This window comes from Chenopodium quinoa, unplaced genomic scaffold (genome assembly GCF_001683475.1).
Source record: "Chenopodium quinoa cultivar QQ74 unplaced genomic scaffold, ASM168347v1, whole genome shotgun sequence".
Lineage (NCBI taxonomy): Eukaryota > Viridiplantae > Streptophyta > Magnoliopsida > Caryophyllales > Amaranthaceae > Chenopodium > Chenopodium quinoa.
In genome coordinates, this window is record NW_018743175.1 from 2,439,437 (window position 1) to 2,463,896 (window position 24,460).

General features: G+C 35.7%; 4 protein-coding genes and 1 non-coding gene across 5 annotated transcripts; 3 read left to right on the forward strand and 2 right to left on the reverse strand.

The window, feature by feature from the left end:
• The first annotated feature begins 993 nt into the window (after nt 1–993).
• Nucleotides 994–4,122, forward strand: LOC110732435 (peptide methionine sulfoxide reductase A1-like). Its single transcript, XM_021912378.1, has 2 exons — nt 994–1,830; nt 3,567–4,122. Exons 1-2 carry the CDS (start codon nt 1,279–1,281, stop codon nt 3,816–3,818), a joined length of 804 nt encoding a protein of 267 aa, XP_021768070.1. The 5' UTR covers nt 994–1,278; the 3' UTR covers nt 3,819–4,122.
• Nucleotides 4,123–4,663: 541 nt separating this feature from the next.
• LOC110732436 (probable complex I intermediate-associated protein 30) lies at nt 4,664–9,968 on the reverse strand. Its single transcript, XM_021912379.1, has 7 exons — nt 9,439–9,968; nt 7,892–8,005; nt 7,318–7,368; nt 6,996–7,087; nt 6,018–6,098; nt 5,840–5,938; nt 4,664–5,166 (listed from the first exon to the last, which is right to left on the reverse strand). Exons 1-7 carry the CDS (start codon nt 9,488–9,490, stop codon nt 4,978–4,980), a joined length of 678 nt encoding a protein of 225 aa, XP_021768071.1. The 5' UTR covers nt 9,491–9,968; the 3' UTR covers nt 4,664–4,977.
• Nucleotides 9,969–10,747: 779 nt separating this feature from the next.
• Nucleotides 10,748–12,696, forward strand: LOC110732433 (chlorophyll a-b binding protein CP29.1, chloroplastic-like). The gene is made up of 2 exons (XM_021912377.1): nt 10,748–11,403; nt 12,071–12,696. The coding sequence occupies exons 1-2, from the start codon at nt 10,897–10,899 to the stop codon at nt 12,425–12,427; spliced, it is 864 nt and encodes a 287-aa protein (XP_021768069.1). The 5' UTR covers nt 10,748–10,896; the 3' UTR covers nt 12,428–12,696.
• A 2,095-nt stretch (nt 12,697–14,791) lies between these two features.
• Nucleotides 14,792–16,909, forward strand: LOC110732838. Its single transcript, XM_021912840.1, has 2 exons — nt 14,792–15,439; nt 15,668–16,909. Exons 1-2 carry the CDS (start codon nt 14,792–14,794, stop codon nt 16,907–16,909), a joined length of 1,890 nt encoding a protein of 629 aa, XP_021768532.1.
• A 3,934-nt stretch (nt 16,910–20,843) lies between these two features.
• Nucleotides 20,844–20,925, reverse strand: TRNAS-AGA. The gene has a single exon. It is a non-coding gene; the product is annotated as a tRNA-Ser (tRNA).
• Nucleotides 20,926–24,460: the final 3,535 nt, after the last annotated feature.

Below are 24,460 nucleotides of genomic sequence, written 5' to 3' on the forward strand. Positions count from 1 at the left end.
GGGCCGTTTGGTTCGCACAAGGGAATCGGAATGGAATGTAGAAAGGGAATGGAGGAGAATGGAATGAAACCCTTAGAATTTTAGGGTGTTGTTTGGTGAGAATGTAGGAGAATGGAATGAAACCACCATAGAACCACCACAGCACAACCATTGCACCCCTTCCTTCATTAGTTTCCACCTTTTCCAGCCACCACACCGCCCAACCAACACCACATTGGAACCGGTCATCCCTCCTCCGACCTTCGCCACCCCTCCCCCAACTTGGTGAGGTCCGTCGAACAGCAATCCACAACGGAACCCTTCTCGTCCTCGACCTCACCAATCCCAATCAAATCCCGACTAAAACGCAGCTATCGAACTTCCCCAGCAACACCGAGGGTTGGGCCGTAATTCCGACAGTTGTTCGTCGCTCCTCCTCTGACCTGCGAGGTGCAACCGGTTGTTCCGGTGGAGGGGAGGGTTTTTAAGGGTTACACGAGGGTCGGGAGAAGGATTTTCGGGTGGGAGGAGGGGTGGCGAGGGTCGGAGGAAGGCCGACGAGCATCCGACGAGGTACAACAAGTTCCGGCGAGGTGCATCTAGCTGATGGGGCATGGTGGTGGTTGGGGAAAGGGAATGGGAAAGGTAGGGGGTGGGGAATGAGATTAGGAGGATTTTGGGTAAACCCAAAAATAAAAAGGGGAAATGGAAATGACAAAAAAGGGAAAACAAATACTAACAAAGGTAATCATTCTCATTCCCTTTCCCCCATTACAGCGAACCAAACGACCTCTAATAGTTTGAAACCTTAATATCTACTTACGTGGAGCATAGTCATGCAATTGAATACAAACTACGGAATCGGGTTAAAAAAATCTCTAACCCACCTCATAAAATCAAATACACACGACGTAATTAGATTATTACATACAAAATAAATACGGAGTATTATTTATAGCATATTCCAAATATCGAGGAAATTATAAACAACTTATATATGAATCGTCGAGCACCACGTCACTCAATCCAACCACACACAAACAAACAATAAAACAATCAATTTGCCAAATGCCCTGCACACTCCCTCACTCAATAAGGTTTAAACCCCACTTTCTCATCAACAAATTCTAGAACTCAAACAAATTATTACGGATTACCCACTTTGAAATGTTCTTCAAGAACACTTCAATCAATTTCGATTAATTCATTGACCCATTCCACTCAAATCCAGAGAAAACTTACACGATAACCCAGAAAATATAAATATAAATTTACCCAGAAAAAATAATCAATTAAACAATGCTGAAAACCATAACATCTTCATCTCCTTCACTTCCACTTCTCTTCAAATTCAACAAATCTTCATCATCTTCATCTTCTTCTTCTTCCTTTTCTGGGTGTCTTTCTCTTCCTTTCTCGAAACATCCAAATTCGAACCCTCTTTCACCATCACCTCGCTCACTCTCTCTCCTCAATTCCTTAAAAAACCCCATGAATAATCTCCTTGGGAAACTGGGTTTTGCTTCTAGAACCCCTGAAACTATGGATTCTTCGTCTATTGCGCAAGGCCCAGATGATGATTTGCCTGCTCCTGGTCAGCAATTTGCTCAATTTGGAGCAGGGTGTTTTTGGGGGGTAGAATTGGCATTTCAAAGGGTACCTGGTGTGACCCGAACTGAAGTAGGTTACAGTCAAGGGTTTACTGATAATCCGACTTATGAAGATATTTGTACTGGGATGACTAATCATTCTGAAGTTGTTAGGGTTCAGTATGATCCTAAATTGTGTGCTTTTGATAATCTTCTTGATGTTTTTTGGGCTAGACATGATCCTACTACCCTTAATCGTCAAGTAAGTTCCTTTATAATTAATGGCTATTAAATTTTGTTTGAATTTTTTGTGGGGTTCATTTGTTAATTTTTGTATTTAATTGTAAAGTTTTTCTGGGGTTTATGTATTTGATTGATTGAGACAGGGCTGTTTATGGGGTTTTTATATTGTTGTAGATTAGTGATTCTTATGTTTTCAGTTCAAAATTGGGGTTTGAGTTTGATGTAATTAGCTAAAGTTTGTGGCCTTTGTCCGAAATTAACAGTCACATACTATCTTTGGTTGTTCGGAAAATCTGTAGCCTTTATGTGATAGGGATGTTGCTATTGTTAAAGAAGTGACATGCTTGAGATTTAAACTTTGAGGCCTTTGTGTAATGAAGCTCACAGTGTATTTCTGAAGGTTTGATTTTGTGGAAGTCATTAGTTTTCAAGCTATTATATCTGAAAAAGGTTGCTGAGAGTATGGAGTATATGAAAGTGTAAAAGTGTGCTAAAAGAAGCATATGGCACAGATAATTAGAGAGTGATACTTAAGTGCCATTCACTACTTTTGTTCTTTATAATTGTAACGTTTGCATGAGGATGCTTTTGCTTTGAGAAAAGATGCGTGCAAAATTTTGGATAAGAGGAACAGTTTACTTGAAAGGGGGAAATTTTGGGAGTTTGTGGGAAATGTTGTCTTTGGGTGTCAGACGTTTTCTCTTATATGTATATTGTATCTTCTGGAGCTACTTTAATGTGTAGGCCCTTCATACTACTGACTACTGAATTTTGTTTGAATTAAAGTATCTTTTGGGAGTATAGCATTATCTTGTTGAATTGTTTGATAATGTAAGTGTATGTGTTTCCAAGACTTGTCTTTTGCTATGTGACTTTATCTGGGTGTAGTTGAAGCTGCTAAGAATGTTTCATATGTGGACTGAGAAATTTTGGGCAAAGTTGTGTGTTAAGAAAGGTTAATGTCATATGTGATGGTAGATGTAGGTCTATCAAAGATGGGTTTGGAGTATTTCAGAATTTTGATAAGAATATGGCTATTATCAATGAAAGACATTTGAATTTCCTGTTGACACTTACCAGCTAGCTCATCTGGTTGTTGGAAAGTGCATAGGTGTTTTAAGTCTTGTCATCTATGTATTCCTATTGGTTTGGAGCATATATTGGTGGAGGTGAGCCGGTTCTTCAGCTCTGTTTGTTGAGATTTGGTCTTAGCTTGGATAATTGACGGGGTTGACACCCTGGGATATTGGTGCAGTGGTGCCTGCATTTTTTTCATTGGATCCATTCCATTTCCATTTCCATTTTCAGAAGTTTGTCACTTTTGCATTCTTGAGATACTGTGTGCTTGGCATGCAGATCACTTGTATAATATGTCACCTCCATGAACCAGATTCTTCGGATTTAATTCTGGCCTTTTAACTTTTTTCACGCCTTTTCTGATGTCCTTTCTCTGATTTCTTTCTCTGTCTGCCTTTAAAAGAGTTGAGCATCAGTTTGAAAATTTTAATTGTTAAACTTGTGAAGTATTGATGCCTTTATTCTTCATTTATATAATTATTCTTTGTATTTCCTCTGGGGTTGAGGAGGTGAATATGGGGTATTGATCTCCAATCTTTTTCTATTTGCTACAAAGAGATTGCATGAATTCGAGGTCTTTTTTTTTTTTTTTTTTTTTTTTATATACTAGTACAATTGGTGGAGGGAGGAATCACAGATGAGTTGGTTCTAACTGCTTGACCTTTTTGTTGGTTTCAGGGGAATGATGTAGGGTCGCAGTACAGATCAGGAATATACTTCTATACACCTGAGCAAGAGCAAGCTGCAATTGAATCAAGGGACCGTCAGCAAAAGATTCTGAACAGGAAGATCGTGACTGAGATTTTGCCAGCAAAAAAGTTCTACAGAGCTGAGGAGTACCACCAGCAATACCTTGCCAAGGGAGGACGATTTGGATTTAAGCAATCCACTGAGAAAGGATGCAATGACCCTATTAGATGTTATGGCTGAGTTCTGTCAAACCTTGGGTACTCAAACTCTACTTGGTTTGGTTCCTTTTTCTTGGTTAGAATATGCCTAAAATCATGTGTATAGTGAATCTAGTACTCTTATTTTGCTGGTGTGAGATTCCTGTTAGCTCACAGGTCACAGTCTTCTTGTAACTATTCGCATGACTTTTGAGGGACTGATTATCCTGTGCATATCATTTTATCTATTTCAGGAACTTAATATCTGTACTGCCTTGTATTAGATGCTTATTCTCTCTCATAATCTAATATAACCTCAGGGAAAGAAGTATTAGCTGTGGTGTTTAGGGATGTAATGATGTATCATTCCCTCATGTTTAAAATAGGGTAAGCTTTAGTGCCAAAATCAGAACCTATCAATGGATATCTCACTGCTGTTTCATTTAAGACCTATGATAGTTGCTCACTTGTTCTTAAAACTTTTTCTGCTGTCACAACGTCGCATACTTGAAAGGTGTTGGTAGTGCACTAGTGGTGATATGAAAAGGGTTGTTTGTCTGGGTAACTTTAAATCACGTTATGTTATCAATGTTAGTCAATTAAAATTTTGGATTGATTCAATCTTCAGTCAAAAGATGAATCATAAAATTTCAATACATTTTGGTGTGAATCGGGTATTTTGGATTTGGACAATCATGTACTAGTCGTTTTTGCCCTGTCTACCGGTAGATGGAAATCATGGAATACTAACGAGATGAACAATAATGGTGTTTTTTCCTCACTCAAAGTAAATTTAATTGTATACTATGATGATTCATTGTCTATCCGTAGATCTTCCTAACGAATTTCCTTGCCTTACAGAATCCAAGAAAAAATAAGAAAATAAAATAAATAAAATAAAAATCAATTACTAAAACATTCACATGCAGACATTAGGTCACAGATTTCCGACCACAACCTGTAATTGTTATGTTAATTATCTCTCACTCAACTTTCAAACAAAGAATGAGAGTTGTTGCACTGGAAATAAGCTTCTTTGCGCACCAAAACCATGTACAGGCTGGCTTTTGTATGTGGAGAAGAAACGTACACAAAATCCATGTACAGGCTTGCTTTTGTATGTGGAGAAGAAACGTACACAAAATTGGATACAAAGTTTCATACACGACTGCCTTTATTAATTTTTGCGGTCTTCCTAAAACTTACTCATTCCTAACTGCTTTAATCCAATCAATTTCCACTCTGAAGTCACCTGGCCCAGACTTAGCACCGGGTACACCACCTTCAGCATTTACTGATAGTGACATGCCGAGAACACGAGCTGGATTCATTTCCATACTTGCATCAATAACATTGCCCCTCCAGGTTGGTAGATATCGAGCTAGAGGAATCTGAGAAAGACAAAAATTCCATTTAAAATCTGTGAAGGCTACTTCCTTTATGCTAGATGAACTGATAAAACTTTGAATCATGCAAGTGACCTCCATCTGGAGTTCTGGACAATGTTTGCATTTGATAAGAGAAACATTAAACAAGAAATATGTTTGACATCTAGCTCCTAGAATATAGACAATATTGTCCTTAAACTCTGTTAAAAGAAGATTGACATGAGATCACAGGAGATAGAACAAACTCACACTTTTTGGTTGTTTATAGGTGTTAAACAACAAACTTGCTACTATGTTGGCTATTGCCTTATTCATTCGACATCATTCAGAAGCATAAATTCTGTGGATCAAAGTGTTCATGAACTCTCTACTAAGCTCAGCTACCTGCTACCCTAATGTCCTAAATGCCTTTTCTTTTTAATGCATGCAACAACCACCATCAGTCCATCACCACTCAGTATAGATCCTTCCACAAGCTTCTTATCGATGCATGAACTAGATAGAAATAAGTGGCAATAAAGTTTCAATGTGTATGAAAACATATCCGAAGAATACCAACTGCCAATAATATGCTAGACTAGAGAACGACAAAGTTGATGTAACATAATCAAGACAAATTTTTAATATTCAAATGAAATGTATCAATGACGTAAGTTCCAGAGTATTCAAAACTTGCCTTAGCAATATACCAATTGCCAGCAGGAACGTAAACAAAAGCCTGCCAAGAATTGTCTTCCTGCTGTCCAGGGGAATTTACCCAATTTTCTGTATAGATCTGGCAAGAAATTTTCAAGAATTTAAGTGGGACCTTATACTTTAACTCCTTTTTCTAACGTGAGCACAGGAAAACTCACCGTAGATATGTAGCATCGTCCATCTCCTTTGAGTTTTAAGGCTATTGTGTCATATGAATCCAAATCAATGAAACCATTAAACTGAAATGAAAACAAAATACAGGTGTGAGATATGTGGTGCCATTGGATTTCGTCCAAATATCAAAGATAAAATAATGTCATTCCCTTCCTCTAATATGTAACTCAGTTTATTTGTTTCTTTAGCAATTAGCATGTTAATCCCATCATATCTTTTTCTTTACTAAGGGAACCAGTTTGTACAGGACATGACAGGAGTTTCAATAAACATTTGTATGCTTGAATAGATTTCTAGAGGGTTTGAGCTATGCATTTATTTTTATTTTTTTTATCGCAGGATCAAGGTCAACAGCTAAGAGGGTGGCTAAGTTGCCCAGAGAAGGTCACAAAAGGACTCAAAACTGTTCAAGCCCTCCCCGCCCCGCCCCCCCCCCCCCCCCCCCCCCCCGGACACAAATAATAACAGAGTACAAAAACAGATATATTGTACAAATAATACATTCAATAATTATGAATTCCAGTTCTCAAGCACCTCTGAGACTGGAGACATGTCAAGTATGAATGTTATAAATGTTTATTCGTGCAGTAGTCAGATTATCTAAGCTTCACTAAAGTATCCAAATAAAATTAAAATACTTCAGAACATATTGTGCTGACTTGAAGATTAAGAATGTCCAACCATAGGTGAAAAGAGGGGAAAGGAATGGGGAACAACACTGTAATATTGTATTATTATACTGGCTTATATGTAGGCAAATGAAAAGCTAGAGAATTCAAAGCAATGATCTCCTTCTTGAAATGTATTTCACAAAACAGAACATAATAGACAAGAAGTTTGTCATGTTTTGAATGCCATCAGAGATTACCATTTTCTATAAAATTAATTATTGACAAGGATCTAACTTCTTTACAGTCATTTGCAACAGTAAAATAATTTTAAAATTTTGTAGCAATGATCACCTTCTTGGAACGCATCCCACAAAAGCCACTTCTACTTATGTTCCATTTAGATCCCTCCATTACATCCAAAGAGAGTGTACCAGAGAATAATCCTGTAAAACAAAAATGTTTCAGTAACAAACTTCAGCAAAAGAAAATATAATTTTTCTGTTATGTTCTCTTCTACCTTTTCTTTTCTTTTGTTTTATCTAACATGCAATGATATGATAACATACGAAGTACTAATTAAAGGAGACAGTTTTCGCAAAAAATATCTCCTAAGCAGCATCACCATTTCAAGAGAGGCAGGGTGCACAATAATTTAAAGGTTTATTTAAAATACCTTTGAAACTATCTCCTTCATCAGTGACCTCCAACGACGCTGAAGACAAACCTAGAGAAAAGAAAAAATAAAACTTTCATTCAGCTTACGAAAGCAGTTAAATGCTTGTGAAGTAACAACACAGCCTGATATTACAAGTCACAAACCATATGAGCTTAATCTACAGAATGATTAAGTCAATTCTGCTACATATATAAATTAATCACAGTAAAATCCAAGTTCTGTTTTTACAAGTTTGGTTTGCCAGTTTGTCCTTAAAATCTTATCATGAAAATGAGTGCATTAACTTTTTGTACCCACCATAAGACTTCATCAGTGTTTACTTAGCAAAGCTGATGATGGTAATGCATAGGACAGTTGCCTCAAGCATTTGGCATAGACCAATGAAAAAATAGAAGGATCGTAATTGAGTATTATGTCTAAAATCAATCAATCCCTTTTCTCCCTCTCTGGAAGAAAGCAAAATTTCACCAAAAATAATGCCTTTCAGATTGAAGTATTTTGTACCTATTATATAGTCCACTGCAGAGAATATGACATAATCAAAGTGACAGTTACCTGAATATGCACATACCTCCATATTCCGAATCTGAGTAAAGATGCCATTTCTTGATCTCTTCTTTACAATTGAAACTGAAAATATACTTTTCACTAGGGGGCATCAAATCATCAACATTCCATGTGAGAGCTGCAACATGACCAGCAAAAGATGACAAGGGTGTAAAGTCGATTATACAATATAGACAAATGAGAAAATCAACCCTGAAATATAATGCAGCATAGCAATCTGCCAGATAACTTGGTATACATAACCAACACCAAAATTGCCCTAATGCTCTTACAGAAGCTCTCACCTTGGTAGGTGTAAGGGGATTGGATATACACAGCCTCACCCCTGTGATTTTAGAAAGGAAACTTCAATTAAGTCATTGGCCCTTGATCCGAGAGGAACAAGACATAGGAATTGTCTACACTATACAGCTTCACAATGTTTAAGAAGCGCAAAGGGAGCCATTATATTTTATGTCATTATAATACAAAAGCCAAAGACTAGTAAAGCTTTAGCTCCAAAGGAAAGAGAAACTATTTTATCAACGTGCAATATTAAGACTTAAACCCCTGATAAGCACTCAAAAGGCAGCCAGATAATTTTGAGGAGGCAGGGAAGAAGAAATCAACTAATCAATGGCTAAGATAACTATAGAAAAGATGCAAGCATGACCACAGATACAACAATATAATGTTGCAAGCAATATGGCAACTGCATTCTATTACAAGCGTAATGGCAATCTAATTCTATCATCATGCACAAGATGCCAGAGGCTGTAGCAGCATCAATCACTTCAGAGATGTTCTGAAGCATTTGAGTAGGAGCAGGCACTACTGAAAACAATTGGCACTACGAGTTTCAGAAAGTTGCTCCAATTTGATGGTTGACATAATGCCATCCAAAAATTGATTACACAAGCATGCTAGTTGATTAGATTTTTCATTGATGCTTTCACAAAATATCATGGTGTAAGGTGGTAATTTTTCCCAAATGATGGCCAACATCGAGGAGCCAAACCTTTCCATCACTAGCAGTGGAATTTCATATTTACTAGCAGTGGGAATGAGTTACCTTGGGATAACCTCTTTCCCCTAGCACCCTTGCACCAACCTCCCCAAATCCTTAAACAACATTGTCTTCCACCCTTATTCACTATATCAATGATTTCAATCACTACATTGTTTGAAGTTTCATTAAACGTAGCAGGCAAAAACCCGGCTTGAGTTTTCGCAATCTATCACCCTCAGCAATATTCAATGCTCTACAGCTTCTAACACTAACATACAGTTTTCAGCAATTAACTCATCAAAACCACTATAATTTATCTCATCAATAACCCCAAAAACAACAACAATAAATTGCATCAATGTTAATCAAGCCATTTCATAATCTTTCAGGCAATTCCCACATCACAAAATCTAAGACACACCCATAAAAACAAAGAGCAACAACAACAAATTAATCAAAAATAATAACAAGAAGAAAATGGGATTGAAACTTAAAAGCAAGAACATCAAATTGGTAAAAAATAATAGAAGAAAAAAGATAAATTGGAAATGGGTGTAATATACCTTTCTTGGTAGCATTCAAAGAAGCTTGTATGAGTGATCGAAACCTCGACATTTTTACTTCTTTCTAAACAATAATCAAATCTTTTCAAAAAGTCTATGAATTTCTTCTAAAATGGTTGAGACGCCATTGTTAGCTCAGCTCAATAATTTCTTCATCGGTTTTGTGCCGCCGATCTCCTTTGAAGCTCAGCTGTAATAACCAAGGAAAAGAAAGAAAGAGAGAATGGCGAAGACAGAGCAACGAGGTTAATACGACGTCGTTTACAGTTCACCAACAAGGTTTTGGACTTTTGGGTCTTGCTTTATCTGGGTTTTTGAGTTTGGGGCTGAGGGTAGTGGGTTCGAGTATAAACCTACCTCTCTCGATTTTTTTTTTTTTTTTTTTTTTTCACCTTGTAATTTTAGAGAACTTTTTTTAAAAAAAATTTAAAGACTATTTTAGACTTCGTACTTCATATGATGTTTATAATCTACTGCGTTGTATCAAGTACAAACAACGTAATGTGCGGAGTCGAACAAATAGCATATGTGAGTTATAATATGGGAATAAGTATGAGACAGTTGGCCAACCTTTTAAATTTTAGATCTGAAGTTCAAATTCAAATCTAATCTAGCTCATTCTTAAAAATCTCTTGAGAAACTATCATTACCATCATTCATTATTGTTTACATGTTCCATCAATTATAATTGGAGGAATTTACAATTTTGTAGGGAGTGAATGATTTGATATAAAAGGTATGTTAGATTACACTATTTTACTCATCTAAAAAGAGATTTGAGGAGTGTTAATCAAATACGAGTACATTCTAAACGGTCTTCTTCTAGATTACACACTTCTGCACTTATATGTTATTCTTAGGAGATAATTGCAGTATTTTTATCCGTAGGATATCAATAATATAATATTTTACAGAACTCAAATACTAGGAATATACTATTTGAACATCCATGATTGACAAAGAATAAAAGTTTACAAGTCTTCTCCTTGTCATTTTGTTGTACATATTAATTATAAAAATTAATAAATAAATAAACCCTCTTCTGCATTAAAATAATCATGCTAAGAAGTAAGAACCCCCATTAATTGTACACCCAAAAATGTTTCCAAAAAAAAAATAAAAATTTATACACCCAAAATCTAAGTGCAAATATATGTGCAACACATAAATTTTCAGGTGTGAAAAAAAATGGGTAAGGGCCCCACTTGGATGAAGAAGTGTAGGATGTCCAATCATTCTCACTAAGGATAGATAAGAGTCTAGCAATATCACATCCACAACCCTCCAAAATCAAGCAAAACCAACTATTCAGTTGTCCACAAAATTGCCACACTTCATCACATACTACCCTTCACTTAACTAAATATCCTTGTTACTTCCTTTTTTCCTACACAAACATTAGCCTCATTATCACACACACATCTTTACTCCCATAACATTCACTAGTCTAGTACCACCATGGCTACCGCTGCCCCGGCTACCGCCTCGTACATCTTCGGAACCCGCATTACCGGCCCAAACCCCGGCCGTGGAAAGTTCCAAGCCTTGTTTGGGCTCGGCAAGAAGGCCGCCCCACAAAAGAAAGCAGCCCCAAAGAAGCCCATAATAGAGGAGGACCGGCCCGTGTGGTTCCCGGGTGCTGAACCACCCGAATGGCTAGACGGAACCATGGTCGGGGACCGTGGATTCGATCCATTTGGGCTCGCCAAGCCCGCGGAATACTTGCAATTTGACTATGATGGGCTGGATCAGAACCTTGCTAAGAATTTAGCTGGTGATATTATAGGAACTAGGATTGAAAATGCTGACATTCAGCCCACACCATTTCAGCCTTACACTGAAGTGTTTGGGATCCAAAGATTTAGGGAGTGTGAAGTCATCCATGGTAGGTGGGCCATGTTAGCTACTCTTGGTGCTCTTTCTGTTGAGGCTCTTACTGGTGTTTCTTGGCAAGATGCTGGAAAGGTAAAACCTACAACATTATGTTATACATGAATAAATGATTTGAGATTGATAATATATAGTTTATGGATCAACAAATAGAGTATTGTATATTTGTATATAACTATATAACTATATAAGTACATAAATAACTCTGCATTGCTTCATAATCAATAGCAAGGTTATCACAGTTTAGAATCATCTGTTTGTGCTATACTGGTATATTAAGTAAGCTTGTCAGAATTCAGAAAGTCCATTATAAATTTCCTGTGTCAATTTGATTATAGAGTCTCCATTTGAATTCAGAAAGTCCATTATAAATTTTCTGTGTCAATTTGATTATGGACTCCATTTGAGCTGGATCTATTGGAAATTCGAGTAATCCCAAGTATTGTTTACATATGTCATGAATTGTTGTACTACTTTATATTCCCTCCGTCCACAAATAATAGTCATACATGATTTATTATTTATGTGACACGATGTGGACTTAGTCTTAGGGAGTACTTATTCTACAAAGAATTGAAATATATTATGTTCTTCTAAACTACACAACACACTTATCTACCAAAACTCTTGATAAGTTCACAATGCTGAAGTTGTACAATTTAGAAATTATAACAACATGAAAAACTATAAGTAAATAATATCTAAACATATACTAATAATAAAAATAAGCAACTTTGTGCAGGTAGAGTTGATTGAAGGAGCATCCTACCTAGGCCAAAAACTGCCATTCTCCCTAACAACATTGATTTGGATAGAAGTGCTATTAGTTGGATACATTGAGTTCCAGAGGAATGCAGAGCTTGACCCAGAGAAGCGTCTATACCCCGGCGGCCAGTACTTTGACCCCCTTGGCTTAGCCGCGGACCCTGAGAAGAAGGAGAGACTTCAGCTAGCAGAGATCAAGCACTCTCGCCTCGCTATGGTTGCCTTCCTTGGCTTTGCCATCCAAGCTGCTGCCACTGGAAAAGGCCCTCTTAGCAATGTTGCTGAATTCTTAAGTGACCCTTCTAACAACATCTTCAAAACCTTTTCATCTTAAACTATTGTTTACTCCTATTATTAAGAGTTACAATATTGTATACCAAGTACTGAGTATGTATTATTGATATATTTTCCTATATTCCTAATATTCTCGTCTTTTTTTTTTAGTCCTCGCTCTCTTTTTTGTTCTACCCCAACATAAATGAGGATGTTATTAGCTGTGCTTGTGCATTTCAGTTGTAATATGTACATTTGTTACACTTTTAAAGAACAGTGTAATGTACTTGTATTATCATATTATATATCCTCTGCATTCAGATCAATTTTAATGAACAAATAACAGCATGTACATGCTGTAGGCACGTAAAATTTATACATGTGCCACATCGAATTTGATACGGGTCAAAAGTCAAATTATTGACTTGGTGTTATTTGACTATTTATTTAAAATTAATTATTTTGGGTGAAAAAATTAAATTAGACCATTTTAATTGTTTTAAGGAAATTGTTCATTTAATAGTTTTTTTTTTTATTGGTCGAGGAGAGGGGCAAAGCCCCTAGAAAAGCAAAGAAAACACTAGCAAACTAAAAGAAAAACAGCAGAAGAAAAACACACAACCGAAAAAGAAGACTAAAACAAGTATATAAGCCGTCATAGCCAGAACCATCCTTGCAATAGTCACTCCCCCAAGCCCTCCAATAAAATAGCACGAAGATCCAAGGGACCGCCTCAAAAAGCTTGAATCGAGACTCGAGCTCCACTCCCGCGTTAGCAAGCCAATCCGCAGCTCGGTTGGCCTCACGATAACAATGTTGTATAGTTACCTGACAACCCTCTCTACGAATCATATACTCGAATGATGTGATAAAAAGGAGAAAGAGGAATAGAAGGCTTCGTTAATATCTTGACAACTATCTCGGAATCCAAAGTTAATTGGACCTGCTTATGGGCAGCATTCCACGCCACAGCTCAGCCTTCGTAGAAGAGCACAGCCCACACCTCAAATAGCTCACCCCTATGCCCTCTTATCAGACCACCACAACCAACTGCCCCTGGGTTGCCTCGAGACGCTCCATCAGTGTTAAGTCTCACCCACTCCATTCTACGAGCCAACCACCTGACATAAATCTTCTCTCTGCCTCTCTTTCTTTTACCCAAAACATAAGGTCTTCCTGCTTCATAGCTCTATTAATAAAGTCAACTCTAGCCATAATAAAACTTACAGGGTCAAACGGTATATACCAAAGCATTTGTTGTTGATTTTATGGTAAAGCCCCCCGAGGCCTCACCGTTCCAAAAGATTTGATCAACAGCCTCTTCATCTTCCTGTAACTCAAAAGACTCGATCAATCAAAGGCTTTCGAGTAGCCCAAGGGTGGTGCCAAATTCCCAACCGCCTTGCTAACACCCTTCTTCAACATATCTAAATTCGAAGCATCATTCTTCCTCTTAAACTTGTCAATATCTCACCTCCCTTCACAATACTTTTTTTTAAGCACTCTCGACCATAGCGCTTCCGGCTCCGCAAGTAACCATTGATACAATCCACCAAAAATTGATACTCCTTTTTTGAAGTTCTACCATTAGTAGTAGGCACTCCCAAGTATGTACCAAGGTCATCAGTTTCTTCAATTCCTAAATTCCCACAAATACTCTGCCTTTCACTCATATCTGTGATCTTGGTGAAAAAGACTGGAGATTTGGAGCAGTTAACCTTACTGCCAGACTTTTCAAAAAACTGATCCAATGATTTGGGCCTGATCAGAAGAAGCCTTCGCAAACAATATCAGATCATCAGCGAATGCGAGATTAGAAATCTCCGGCCCAGCCCTACAAGCTTTAACTGGCTTCCACGCTCGCAGTTGATTATGCGCAAGTCGCTCCATGCATATCACATATAAATAAGGAGATAGCAAGGGGATCTCCTTGCCGAATTCCCCTAGTGGGCTTGAAACTTTCAGTTGGCTCACCATTCCACAAAATTTGTACAATTCATAATCAAGTCAATGATATGGTTGGAATTAGTTAAATGAACTAATTCAATTAATAACTCATAGTTATGTAATAATTGGAAATTTGTTAGATATTTGTTGCAAGTTGTTAGTAAGTGGGAAGTAGTGGAGTAGTTAGTTATTTCCTTTAAGTGGAATTATAACGTGTAACCCACTACAGTAAATATGAATAGCTGTACTGTAGCTGGTAATCAATTTTTTTACAGAATTAATTCATTTCTTCTTCTCTCTTCAGTTCCCCTCTGTTTCTCTATCTCTCTTTCTCTCTCTTCTTTTCCCAATTACCCATATTTCCGCCATTGGAGAAGTTTCAAGCTACCTCCATTATCATTGGTATCAGAGCACTCTTATTGTACCTCTACACTGAGCGATTCTGGCGCCTCCTCCTGTGACTCGACGAGTTGCTGCAATGGAAGACCAAATCAAGAATCTGGAAAAACGAATTGATGATCAAATTTCAAGATTCGATCAGAAAATTGATGAGATGTTGAAGATGATGCAGGCGATGCAAGCTGAGAAGGTTTCAACCCCTTCGAGCTCCGAACCCTCTTCTCCAACATACTCTAATGGCAGTTTGAGCAGGTCCAATTCCACCAGGACCTTAGGTATGAACCCTAAGCTTGAATTTCCTAAGTTTAATGGTGTCAATCCTCGGATTTGGGTTAAAAAATGTTGCAAATACTTCAATCTTTGCAAAATTGCTGATGATCAAAAGGTGGATTTGGCCTCATTGAATATGACTGATAAGGCTGAACATTGGGTGATGAATTATGTGTCTATTAGAAGGTCAGTTGCTGTTGATTGGAATGACTTTGTTGTGGATTTGTATGCACGATTTAGGGATAATTCTGCTTTAGATGTTGTTGAGCAGTTCAATAGATTGCAACAATTAGGGTCTATTGAGGACTATATTGATGAATTTGAGAAACTTAGATCTGTAATGCTGATGAATAATCATATACTACCTGATGCTTATATTTTGGAGAGTTTTGTGGGAGGGCTTAAACCAGCTGTGAAACCCTTTGTTAAGGCGTTTAAACCAGCGACTATTGCCCAGGCAGTGGATTTTGCTAGGCTATAGGAGGAATCGCTGAGTTCCATTCATACATACAACCGTTCTAAGCCATTCTCTTATACATCAAAAACACAAACAACAAACACAAATAGCCCAAACACATTACCCCCATTGTTACCTACCCCTTCTTCTAAGCCTACCCTACCAGCTTTGACACAATTTCCACACAAGAACAAAAACTATAAACATATACCAGCTGATGTTAGACAGGAGAAGATTGCTAAAGGACTGTGTTACTACTGTGACCAGCCTTATACAAGAGAACATCAGTGCCAATTTAAGAAACCTCAGTTGTTTACAGTTGAAATTCCTGGATCTATTGATTCTGACAGTGATGAGGATTTGGGATCTTTTCCTAATTCCATTGATGAACCTCAAATCTCTATGCATGCTCTTGCTGGAAATCAGTCTTTTCAAACTATGAGAGTGATAGGCAGAATTCAGGGAAAGGATTTACACATTCTTATTGATTCTGGAAGTACACACAACTTTGTGGATGCTTCTGTAGCTTCTAAGTTGGGTTGTTCTTTGGAGCAGATTCCTTTCCAGGCTATCTCTGTAGCAGATGGGAATCATATTCCTTGTCAGCAAGCTTGCAAGGGGTTTGCTTGGAGTATGCATGGCCATAGTTTTGAAGCAGATGTGTTGGTCATTCCCTTAGGGAGTTGTGATATGGTGTTGGGAATACAATGGTTAAGACTGTTGGGTTCTATTCATTGGGATTTTCAGAAGCTTAGAATGGAGTTTACTTTTCAGGGAAAACAAATTGTTCTTAAAGGTATACCACCTAAAAAGTTGTCTGTGGTAGAAGGAGATCCTAGAGCCTCAATCATGGATTCTTCAATCCAGTTATGTTTGTTGCATGTTCAAGATTCTAATTGCTTTGTTGGGCAGATGGAACAGGACACTAATACAGTTTTGAGTAATTCTGAATTTTTGGCCATCAAACAGCAGTATGCTAAGGTTTTTGAGGAACCTTCAGCTTTACCACCTGTCAGGGGTGTATTTGATCACTCTATACCTTTGATACCAGGCAGCACACCTGTTAATATCAGACCCTACAGGTATCCCCTTAAACAAAGTGATATAATTGAACAATTGGTGCAGGAGATGCTAGATAGGGGCATCATCCAAAACAGTTCAAGTCCTTTTGCTTCCCCTGTTGTGTTAGGGGGTAAGAAAGATGGAACTTGGAGGCTATGTGTATATTATAGGGAATTGAATAACAGAACTGTGAAAAATAAGTTTCCTATCCCTGTAATTGATGAATTGATAGATGAACTTGCTGGGGCTTCTGTGTTTACTAAGCTTGATCTTAGGGCAGGTTACCATCAAATGAGAGTAAGCTCAGCTGATGTGTTCAACACAGCCTTTAAGACCTACACTGGCCATTATGAGTTTTTAGTTATGCCTTTTGGCTTAACTAATGCTCCAGCTTCTTTTCAAGGTTAGATGAATCATGTCTTTAGGCCTTTACTTAGGAAGTGTGTTTTGGTGTTTTTTGATGACATCTTGGTCTATAGCAAGTCCTTAGAAGATCATTGGAAGCATTTAGCTGAGGTATTTGAATTGATGCAGCAGAATAATATGTTTGCTAAAGAGAGCAAATGTATATTTGCTTCGTCAAGAGTTGAGTATTTGGGACATTATATTACTCAGAATGGTGTTGAGACAGATCCCAAGAAAGTAGCAGCAGTGAGCAGTTGGCCTGTTCCTTCAAATGTCAAAGAATTGAGAAGTTTTCAAGGTCTAACAGGCTATTATAGGAAATTTGTGAAGGGATATGCTGTTATTAGCAAGCCTTTGACTGATCAGCTTAAAAAGTCTGGTTTTTCTTGGAATGAGCATGCTCAGGAAGCTTTTGAGAAGCTTAAATCTGCTCTAGTTTCAGCCCCTGTGTTGGCCATTCCTAATTTTGACTTGCAGTTTGTTTTGGAGACTGATGCTTTTAAGTATGGTATTGGTGCTGTTCTGATGCAGGAAGGTCATCCATTAGCCTATATTAGTAGGTCACTGGGAACAAAGTGGCAAAAACTATCAGTTTATGACAAAGAGTTGCTAGCTATTGTGTTTGCAGTTCAAAAATGGGAGCAGTATTTGGTTGGTGCACATTTCATCATAAAAACAGACCAAAAGAGTTTGAAATGGTTACTTCAACAGAAGATCTCCACACCCTTTCAACAATTTTGGCTTTCAAAATTAATGGGGTTTGATTATGAAATTCAATATAAGTGTGGAAAGGAGAATGTAGCTGCAGATGCATTGTCAAGGGTTCAAGGCTCAGAGATCTTGTTTATGGCTGTTTCTCAGGTTGACTCTAATTTGGGTTCTATGATTACTGCCAGTTATAACTTGGATGACAATTATACTGCTATGATTCAACAGTTACAGAACCAGGTGGGAATTACTGATTTTAAATGGGAAGGCAATTTGCTTAAAAGGAAGGGTAGAATTGTTGTGGGACCTGATCTTCAGCTTAGAAACAAAATTTTGGCATGGCATCATGACTCTCCTGATAGTGGACATGGTGGCAGGGAATTGACCTTAAAAAGGGTAAAGAAATTGCTTTACTGGAAGGGTCTTACAAAGGATGTTAATGCTTTTGTGAGGAAGTGTGTAATTTGTCAGGCTACTAAATATGACACAGCTGCATACCCTGGTCATCTTTAGCCTCTACCTGTTCCAGAAGAAGTTTGGATTGATATTTCTATGGATTTCATTGCTGGGCTCCCTAAATCTGCTGGAAAAGATGTTATTTTTGTTGTAGTGGATATATTCAGCAAATATGCCCATTTTATGGCATTGTCTCATCCATTTACAGCAATTCAAGTGACACAGTGCTATTTAGATAGTGTGTTCAAGCTCCATGGGTGGCCTAGATCAATTGTGAGTGATAGAGACTCAATTTTTGTTAGTCAGTTTTGGAGGGGTTTGTTTTCTTTGTATGGAACAGACTTGAAGTTATCCACAGCTTACCATCCTCAAACTGATGGACAAACTGAGGTTGTTAATAGGTGCTTGGAAGCCTATTTGAGGTGTATGACCGGAGATGAGCCTCAGGAATGGCATAAATGGCTACCCTTAGCTGAATGGTGGTATAACACACATTTCCATTCTGCTTTACAACTAACTCCTTATGAGGTGGTCTATAATCAGCCTCCACCTTTACATCTTCCTTATCTTGCTGGTGAAGTCAAGAATGATGAACTTGACAGGAGTTTACAGAGAAGAGAAAGGATGATTTCTGAGCTTAGATTTCACCTGAAAAAGGCTCAGCAGATAATGAAGTCTCAGGCAGATAAACACAGATCAAAAAGAGTTTTTAAAGTTGGCGATTGGGTTTGGCTCAAATTACAGGCTTATAGGCAGTTCACTGTTCAACGGAGATGTAATTACAAACTTTCACATCAGTTTTATGGTCCTTTTCAAGTGGCTGCAGTTGTAGGGAAGGTTGCTTATAAATTGAAGTTGCCTTCTGAAGCAAAGATACATGATACATTCCATGTGTCTCAGCTTAAGAGTTTCAAGGGGCAGTTGCCTTTGGCTGCTCACATTCCTTCTGTATTTCAAGGCCAAATTGTGGGATCAGAAGATATTCGTCCTGCTGCTATTTTGGATAGGAAGATTGTCAGATTTCAGAATAGAGCACAGGTTCAGTATTTGGTGCATTGGGAGGGATTTCCTGATTATGAAGCTACTTGGGAGTCTGCTGAGTATTTGGAGCGACAATTTCCTGATTTTATTCCAGCTTCGACTTGAGGTCAAGTCTGTTAAAAGGGGAAGGCTATGATATGGTTGGAATTAGTTAAATGAACTAATTCAATTAATAACTCATAGTTATGTAATAATTGGAAATTTGTTAGATATTTGTTGCAAGTTGTTAGTAAGTGGGAAGTAGTGGAGTAGTTAGTTATTTCCTTTAAGTGGAATTATAACGTGTAACCCACTACAATAAATATGAATAGCTGTACTGTAGCTGGTAATCAATTTTTTTACAGAATTAATTCATTTCTTCTTCTCTCTTCAGTTCCCCTCTGTTTCTCTATCTCTCTTTCTCTCTCTTCTTTTCCCAATTACCCATATTTCCGCCATTGGAGAAGTTTCAAGCTACCTCCATTATCAGTCAACCATGCCTTGCGGCAACCTAAGCTCCATCAGAGGATGTCTTATAAAACTCGATCGTACGCCTTCTCAAAGTCGATCTTGATTGCCATGTAACCCACTTTCCCCTGTCTCTTTCTCATCGTATGAAGCATCTCTTGGACGATGATAATGTTGTCTGTAATTTGCCTCCTAGGTACGAAACTACACTGAGTCGGGGATATAACTGTTGGGAGCATATTCTTTAGGCGATTGACCACTACTTTCGTGACTAACTTGTAGACAATATTGCAGAGTCCTATGGGCCGAAACTGAGGATTCGACTCTTTAGGGATACGAACCAGAAAAGCCTTCATGTTAAAATTTGTATTTACACATGTACATATGTTCATACTCCTAAATATCAATAACCCTATTTTGTATTGACGTACTCTTTTATTGATTTGTCACATGTCTATTAGTTAAAGCCTAGGATTGATTTATATACTCTATCACTAGGGTGGATGAAATTCGAACCCGTGACTTTTGTTTCACATTGATTAATACCATGTTAAAGGATAAATTCAACTAAAAACTTAAAATGATGGTTGAAGCCTAAGATTTAGCTGTATTAAGTCAAATCTAGCTCATCCCTCATCTACATTGATTTTTTTTTTTTTTTTTTAATAACATCTACATTGAATTTGGCTATAATAATTTAAATTACCAAAAATCTTACACTTGAATTCACCCAAAATAGAAGAATATCAACAATTATCATACATAGATCATTTACAATTACTGTCATGTCAAAAAAAAAAAAAAAAAAAAAAAAAAAAAAAAAAAAAACATTTACAATTACTGATAATGAAAACATAATCAATTAAAATCTTTTTGGATACTTTGGATAGCCCATAATTAATGAGATCGAGCTATCCAATAAAATCTTATCCATCATCTTACATTGAATTGGCTAAAATAATTTAAATTACCAAAATATATAATTTCAACTAAATCATACAAAAAAATAAAAGGTAAATATCAACATATATCATTTACAATTAATGCAAAATGGAAACAAAATCAATAAAATCTTTATGAATAATTTAGATAATATATGCCAGCCTAGCTTGCATTAATACATTGTTTTAATTTAATCACGTACAATGTACACTTTTTCTGTTCCTATTTAACAAATTAAAGTTAAATGAATGAAATTTTTTTTTAAGATATTAACCTTGTTACTGTTCATCTTTACATCTCAAAAAAAAACTTAAAAAAAATAATATAAAAAAACAAACATATGCGTGGACGGCAGGATTCGAACCTGCGCGGGCAAAGCCCACATGATTTCTAGTCATGCCCGATAACCACTCCGGCACGTCCACAGCCTTTACACTAGAGCTGTTTATGATTATCTAAATAATACGCAGCACTGTCATTTTATTTATTTGATTAATTTTTACCTTGTTGCCTTAAAATGTACGAAAATTTGCTTTTTAGTATTACATTAGAAATTTTGATTAGCCTAAAATTTTTTGACCTTTGTATCACACAATATCTAACCCTATTTTTTTATTTGGTTTGTCACAATTATATTTCTCAATTCTTCATTTAAATATTGCACTTTCATTTTGCATAAATTTTAATAAAATTGCACCTATATATATATTCTGCTAAAATTGTTTGTCCAAAAGATATAGGTAAGCTTTTTAAGATTGTGGGAGTATAACAGAGCACTTTTAGTACACACATGGCGAATTAACTCTAGTCAAATCACCTAATCTACATATAGCCATATAGGTGTCGTTTGGTTGACAAATATATATATATATATATATATATATATATATATATATATATATATATATATATATATATATATATATATATATATATATATATATATATATATATATATATATATATATATATATATATATATATATATATATATATATATATATATATATATATATATATATCAAGGCTAAAATGAGAACTGGGAACTAATCTAGGCCCTTAGATCATGTTAATCAAATGGTCCACACGCTTCCCGTATCATTAATGGCATTTTCGTAATATTTAAACTTTAAAAAGTAGTTTCCAGTTTCATATCTTAAAAGTAAATGAAAAGTTAGTAAAAGTAAATGAAATCAGTCATAAAGTAAATAAAATTGCCTTAAAAGTTTAAATACTAGAAAAAATTAAAAAGATGTGAAATTACAAAAATGCCATTAATGAATGCGAGTGAAATGTGAGCCGTCAGATTGAGCGCGATTAAAGGCTGAGATTGGTTCCTAGTTCTCATTATTCACCTTGGTTCTCACATGATCTCAACTTTCTCTCTCTCTCTCTGTAACACCCACAAATCTCCCTCTACGGAATATGTAGAAAATACGTATAAATACCGTAGAGATAGACTGGGGCGTATTACCGCCGCGTGATAACGCAAGGCTTATACTTTAAAATACTTTTGCAGCGGAAATTCTTTATTCTTTATTAATAAAATAAGAATAAACTTATTCATAATTTGTGAAACAAAAACGACTCCAACTTTTCCTAAGCTAGGTGAAATTCTCGTGGACTCCCGTATGCATCAATCAACTTCCACCTGAAATATTCACCTGCTTACCATAAATGGTAAACAGGGCAAAGCCAAAACAAAAGCATGTATTAGCAAATTATGCTAAGTAGATTATGTGTAAGATGAGTAAAACATAATTTAAATCATTTAAGTTTAATTCATAAGAATTCCAATGCCATACTCATGTAAGAGCTTTTCCAATTTAATTCTTTCAAGGCAAGTTTAAAACTCAATCGATTACGTTCCAAAACCAATTCCTCACTAAGTGTGCACACCCCCCAAGTGGTTTACTTTATGAACAAAGGCCAATCTTGAGGAAAGACTAGGTCATGCAAAGTCCATAGTCTTCTCTAATCCATTCCCTAAGTGGGATTCATAACCATATCGATTGATTTGCTTAAAAACACCTTTTAAAATTCATCATTCTTGAATATCGAGAAACCTGTAAATCATTTTTAATCCAATCATTTTTAATACTTTCAATCACGATTCAAAGTCTCCTTTATTGTAAATCAAAATCATCGATTTCAATTCATCATACAACATAATTTTATAAAACATAATTGCATACGGAACATAATATCATAACATACGGAGCATAAAGTATAATTTCATACGGAACGTAATAAATTATAATTTCATACGGAACATAATAAATCATAATTTCATACGGAACATAAAATATAGTTTCATACGAAACGTAATAAGATATAATTTCATACGGAACATAATAACTTATAATTTCATATGGAACATAATAAATTATAGTTTCATAGTCAACTTTCGAAGGTATCAAACCACATAACGTACCTTAATTCCAAATATCAATCAACACTTCGCACTCTCAAAGTTCAATCACGAATACACCTTGCAATTAATATAACCATACGGTTATCACAACATCTTTAGACATAAACCCAAATCTAATGTGCATGTACTACAAAAATCTTTTAAAAAATAATACTTTAATATAAAATTATAACTGTGAAATAGGTAATTATATTTTAGAAAACTAACCATGAAGAAAATAAAGGAATAGGATTAAAGGAAATTGAATTTGCGTTGGAAAGGATAGGCAGAACTTGCAGAGGTCATAACTCCTTTGATATAACTCCGAATTCGGATATTATTGAACCTAAACTCAAGTATTTTTCAAGAGGAATAATTTTTTATGAAATAGAAAAATCCAAAAACTGACCAGAAGTGCCCGAAAATTGGCTCCAAAGATATACGGGCAGATTTTCTTTTAAAAAAGAAGAAAAGAAAAATAGGAAAAGTTTGAGGGAAAAGAAGAGTAAAAGAAAAGAAGGGAATTGAGTTTTTGGTGTGAAGAATATGAGAGGTATGAGGGGGTATTTATAGGTGTTTAGGTGATGAGTTTATAGCAATTTAGGGTAGTATAATTTATGAAAATTTAAAGAATAGAAATTAGGGTTTTAAATGTATGGAAGGATATTAGATTTTATTTGATCATGAAATTTTGTTTGGTAGGTTTTGAGCTTGGAGTGCAAGTATAGAATAGGATCAAATAATTTTTAGATTTAAGAATAGAAATAAGGAAATTTAAAGGATTTTATTTTTAATAAAATAAATTAAAAATCCTTTAGAAAATTCATGAGTGGCCGAAAATATTGAGCTAAATATTGTTCAATATTTTCGGTCCTCTTATGTTAGTTTAGGGATTTTGTAAAATAATTTATTTGCCTAAAATTAATAATCCAATAAAATTTATTTTGTGAAAATTAATACTTGAAAGAATAAAATCAGATTTTTATTAAATAATTGGGGTGGCCGAAAATTTGACTTATAATAATTAATTAAATCAGATTTTTATTATATAAAATCTGAAAATTAATTCTTAAAAATATATTTCATGAAAATAATTAATTTGGAAAGATATTAAAACAATTTAGATTTTTATTCTATGAAAAACCGAAAATACAATTTAATTAATCTACCGAATTAATATAATTTCGGTTTAGCTATTTAATTTTGAGAAATCAAAAATACTATTTATAACATAAGTATAAAATAGTTTCATTTATTGGATTATCCAATTTAATTATTTTTGTATAATGATGATTTAGGCGCCAAAATTTAAATATCATTTTGGCTCCAAAACTAAAATACTCTTTAGGAAAATAATTAATTTAGATAATACGTCAAAAATACGAGACTAAAATACTCTTTAATTTAGAAAATACCTTTAAAAAATACGGGGTATTACAAAAATACCTTTCAAAAATACGGGGTATTACACACACACACACACACACTCTCTCTCTCTCTCTCTCTCTATATATATATATATATATATATATAAGTTAAATTCCTAA

Excerpts from the sequence above, each read along its gene's own strand:
- LOC110732838 (XM_021912840.1), top strand. The coding sequence starts at position 14,792 with ATGGAAGACCAAATCAAGAATCTGGAAAAACGAATTGATGATCAAATT. Across the intron at positions 15,440-15,667 it reads AACCAGCGACTATTGCCCAG|GAGAAGATTGCTAAAGGACT; the intron begins GCAGTGGATTTT and ends GATGTTAGACAG.
- LOC110732436 (XM_021912379.1), bottom strand. The coding sequence starts at position 9,490 with ATGTCGAGGTTTCGATCACTCATACAAGCTTCTTTGAATGCTACCAAG. Across the intron at positions 6,099-6,995 it reads GTGGGATGCGTTCCAAGAAG|TTTAATGGTTTCATTGATTT; the intron begins GTGATCATTGCT and ends TTTTCATTTCAG. Across the intron at positions 5,939-6,017 it reads GACGATGCTACATATCTACG|ATCTATACAGAAAATTGGGT; the intron begins GTGAGTTTTCCT and ends ATTTCTTGCCAG.
- LOC110732435 (XM_021912378.1), top strand. The coding sequence starts at position 1,279 with ATGCTGAAAACCATAACATCTTCATCTCCTTCACTTCCACTTCTCTTC. Across the intron at positions 1,831-3,566 it reads CTACTACCCTTAATCGTCAA|GGGAATGATGTAGGGTCGCA; the intron begins GTAAGTTCCTTT and ends TGTTGGTTTCAG.
- LOC110732433 (XM_021912377.1), top strand. The coding sequence starts at position 10,897 with ATGGCTACCGCTGCCCCGGCTACCGCCTCGTACATCTTCGGAACCCGC. Across the intron at positions 11,404-12,070 it reads CTTGGCAAGATGCTGGAAAG|GTAGAGTTGATTGAAGGAGC; the intron begins GTAAAACCTACA and ends AACTTTGTGCAG.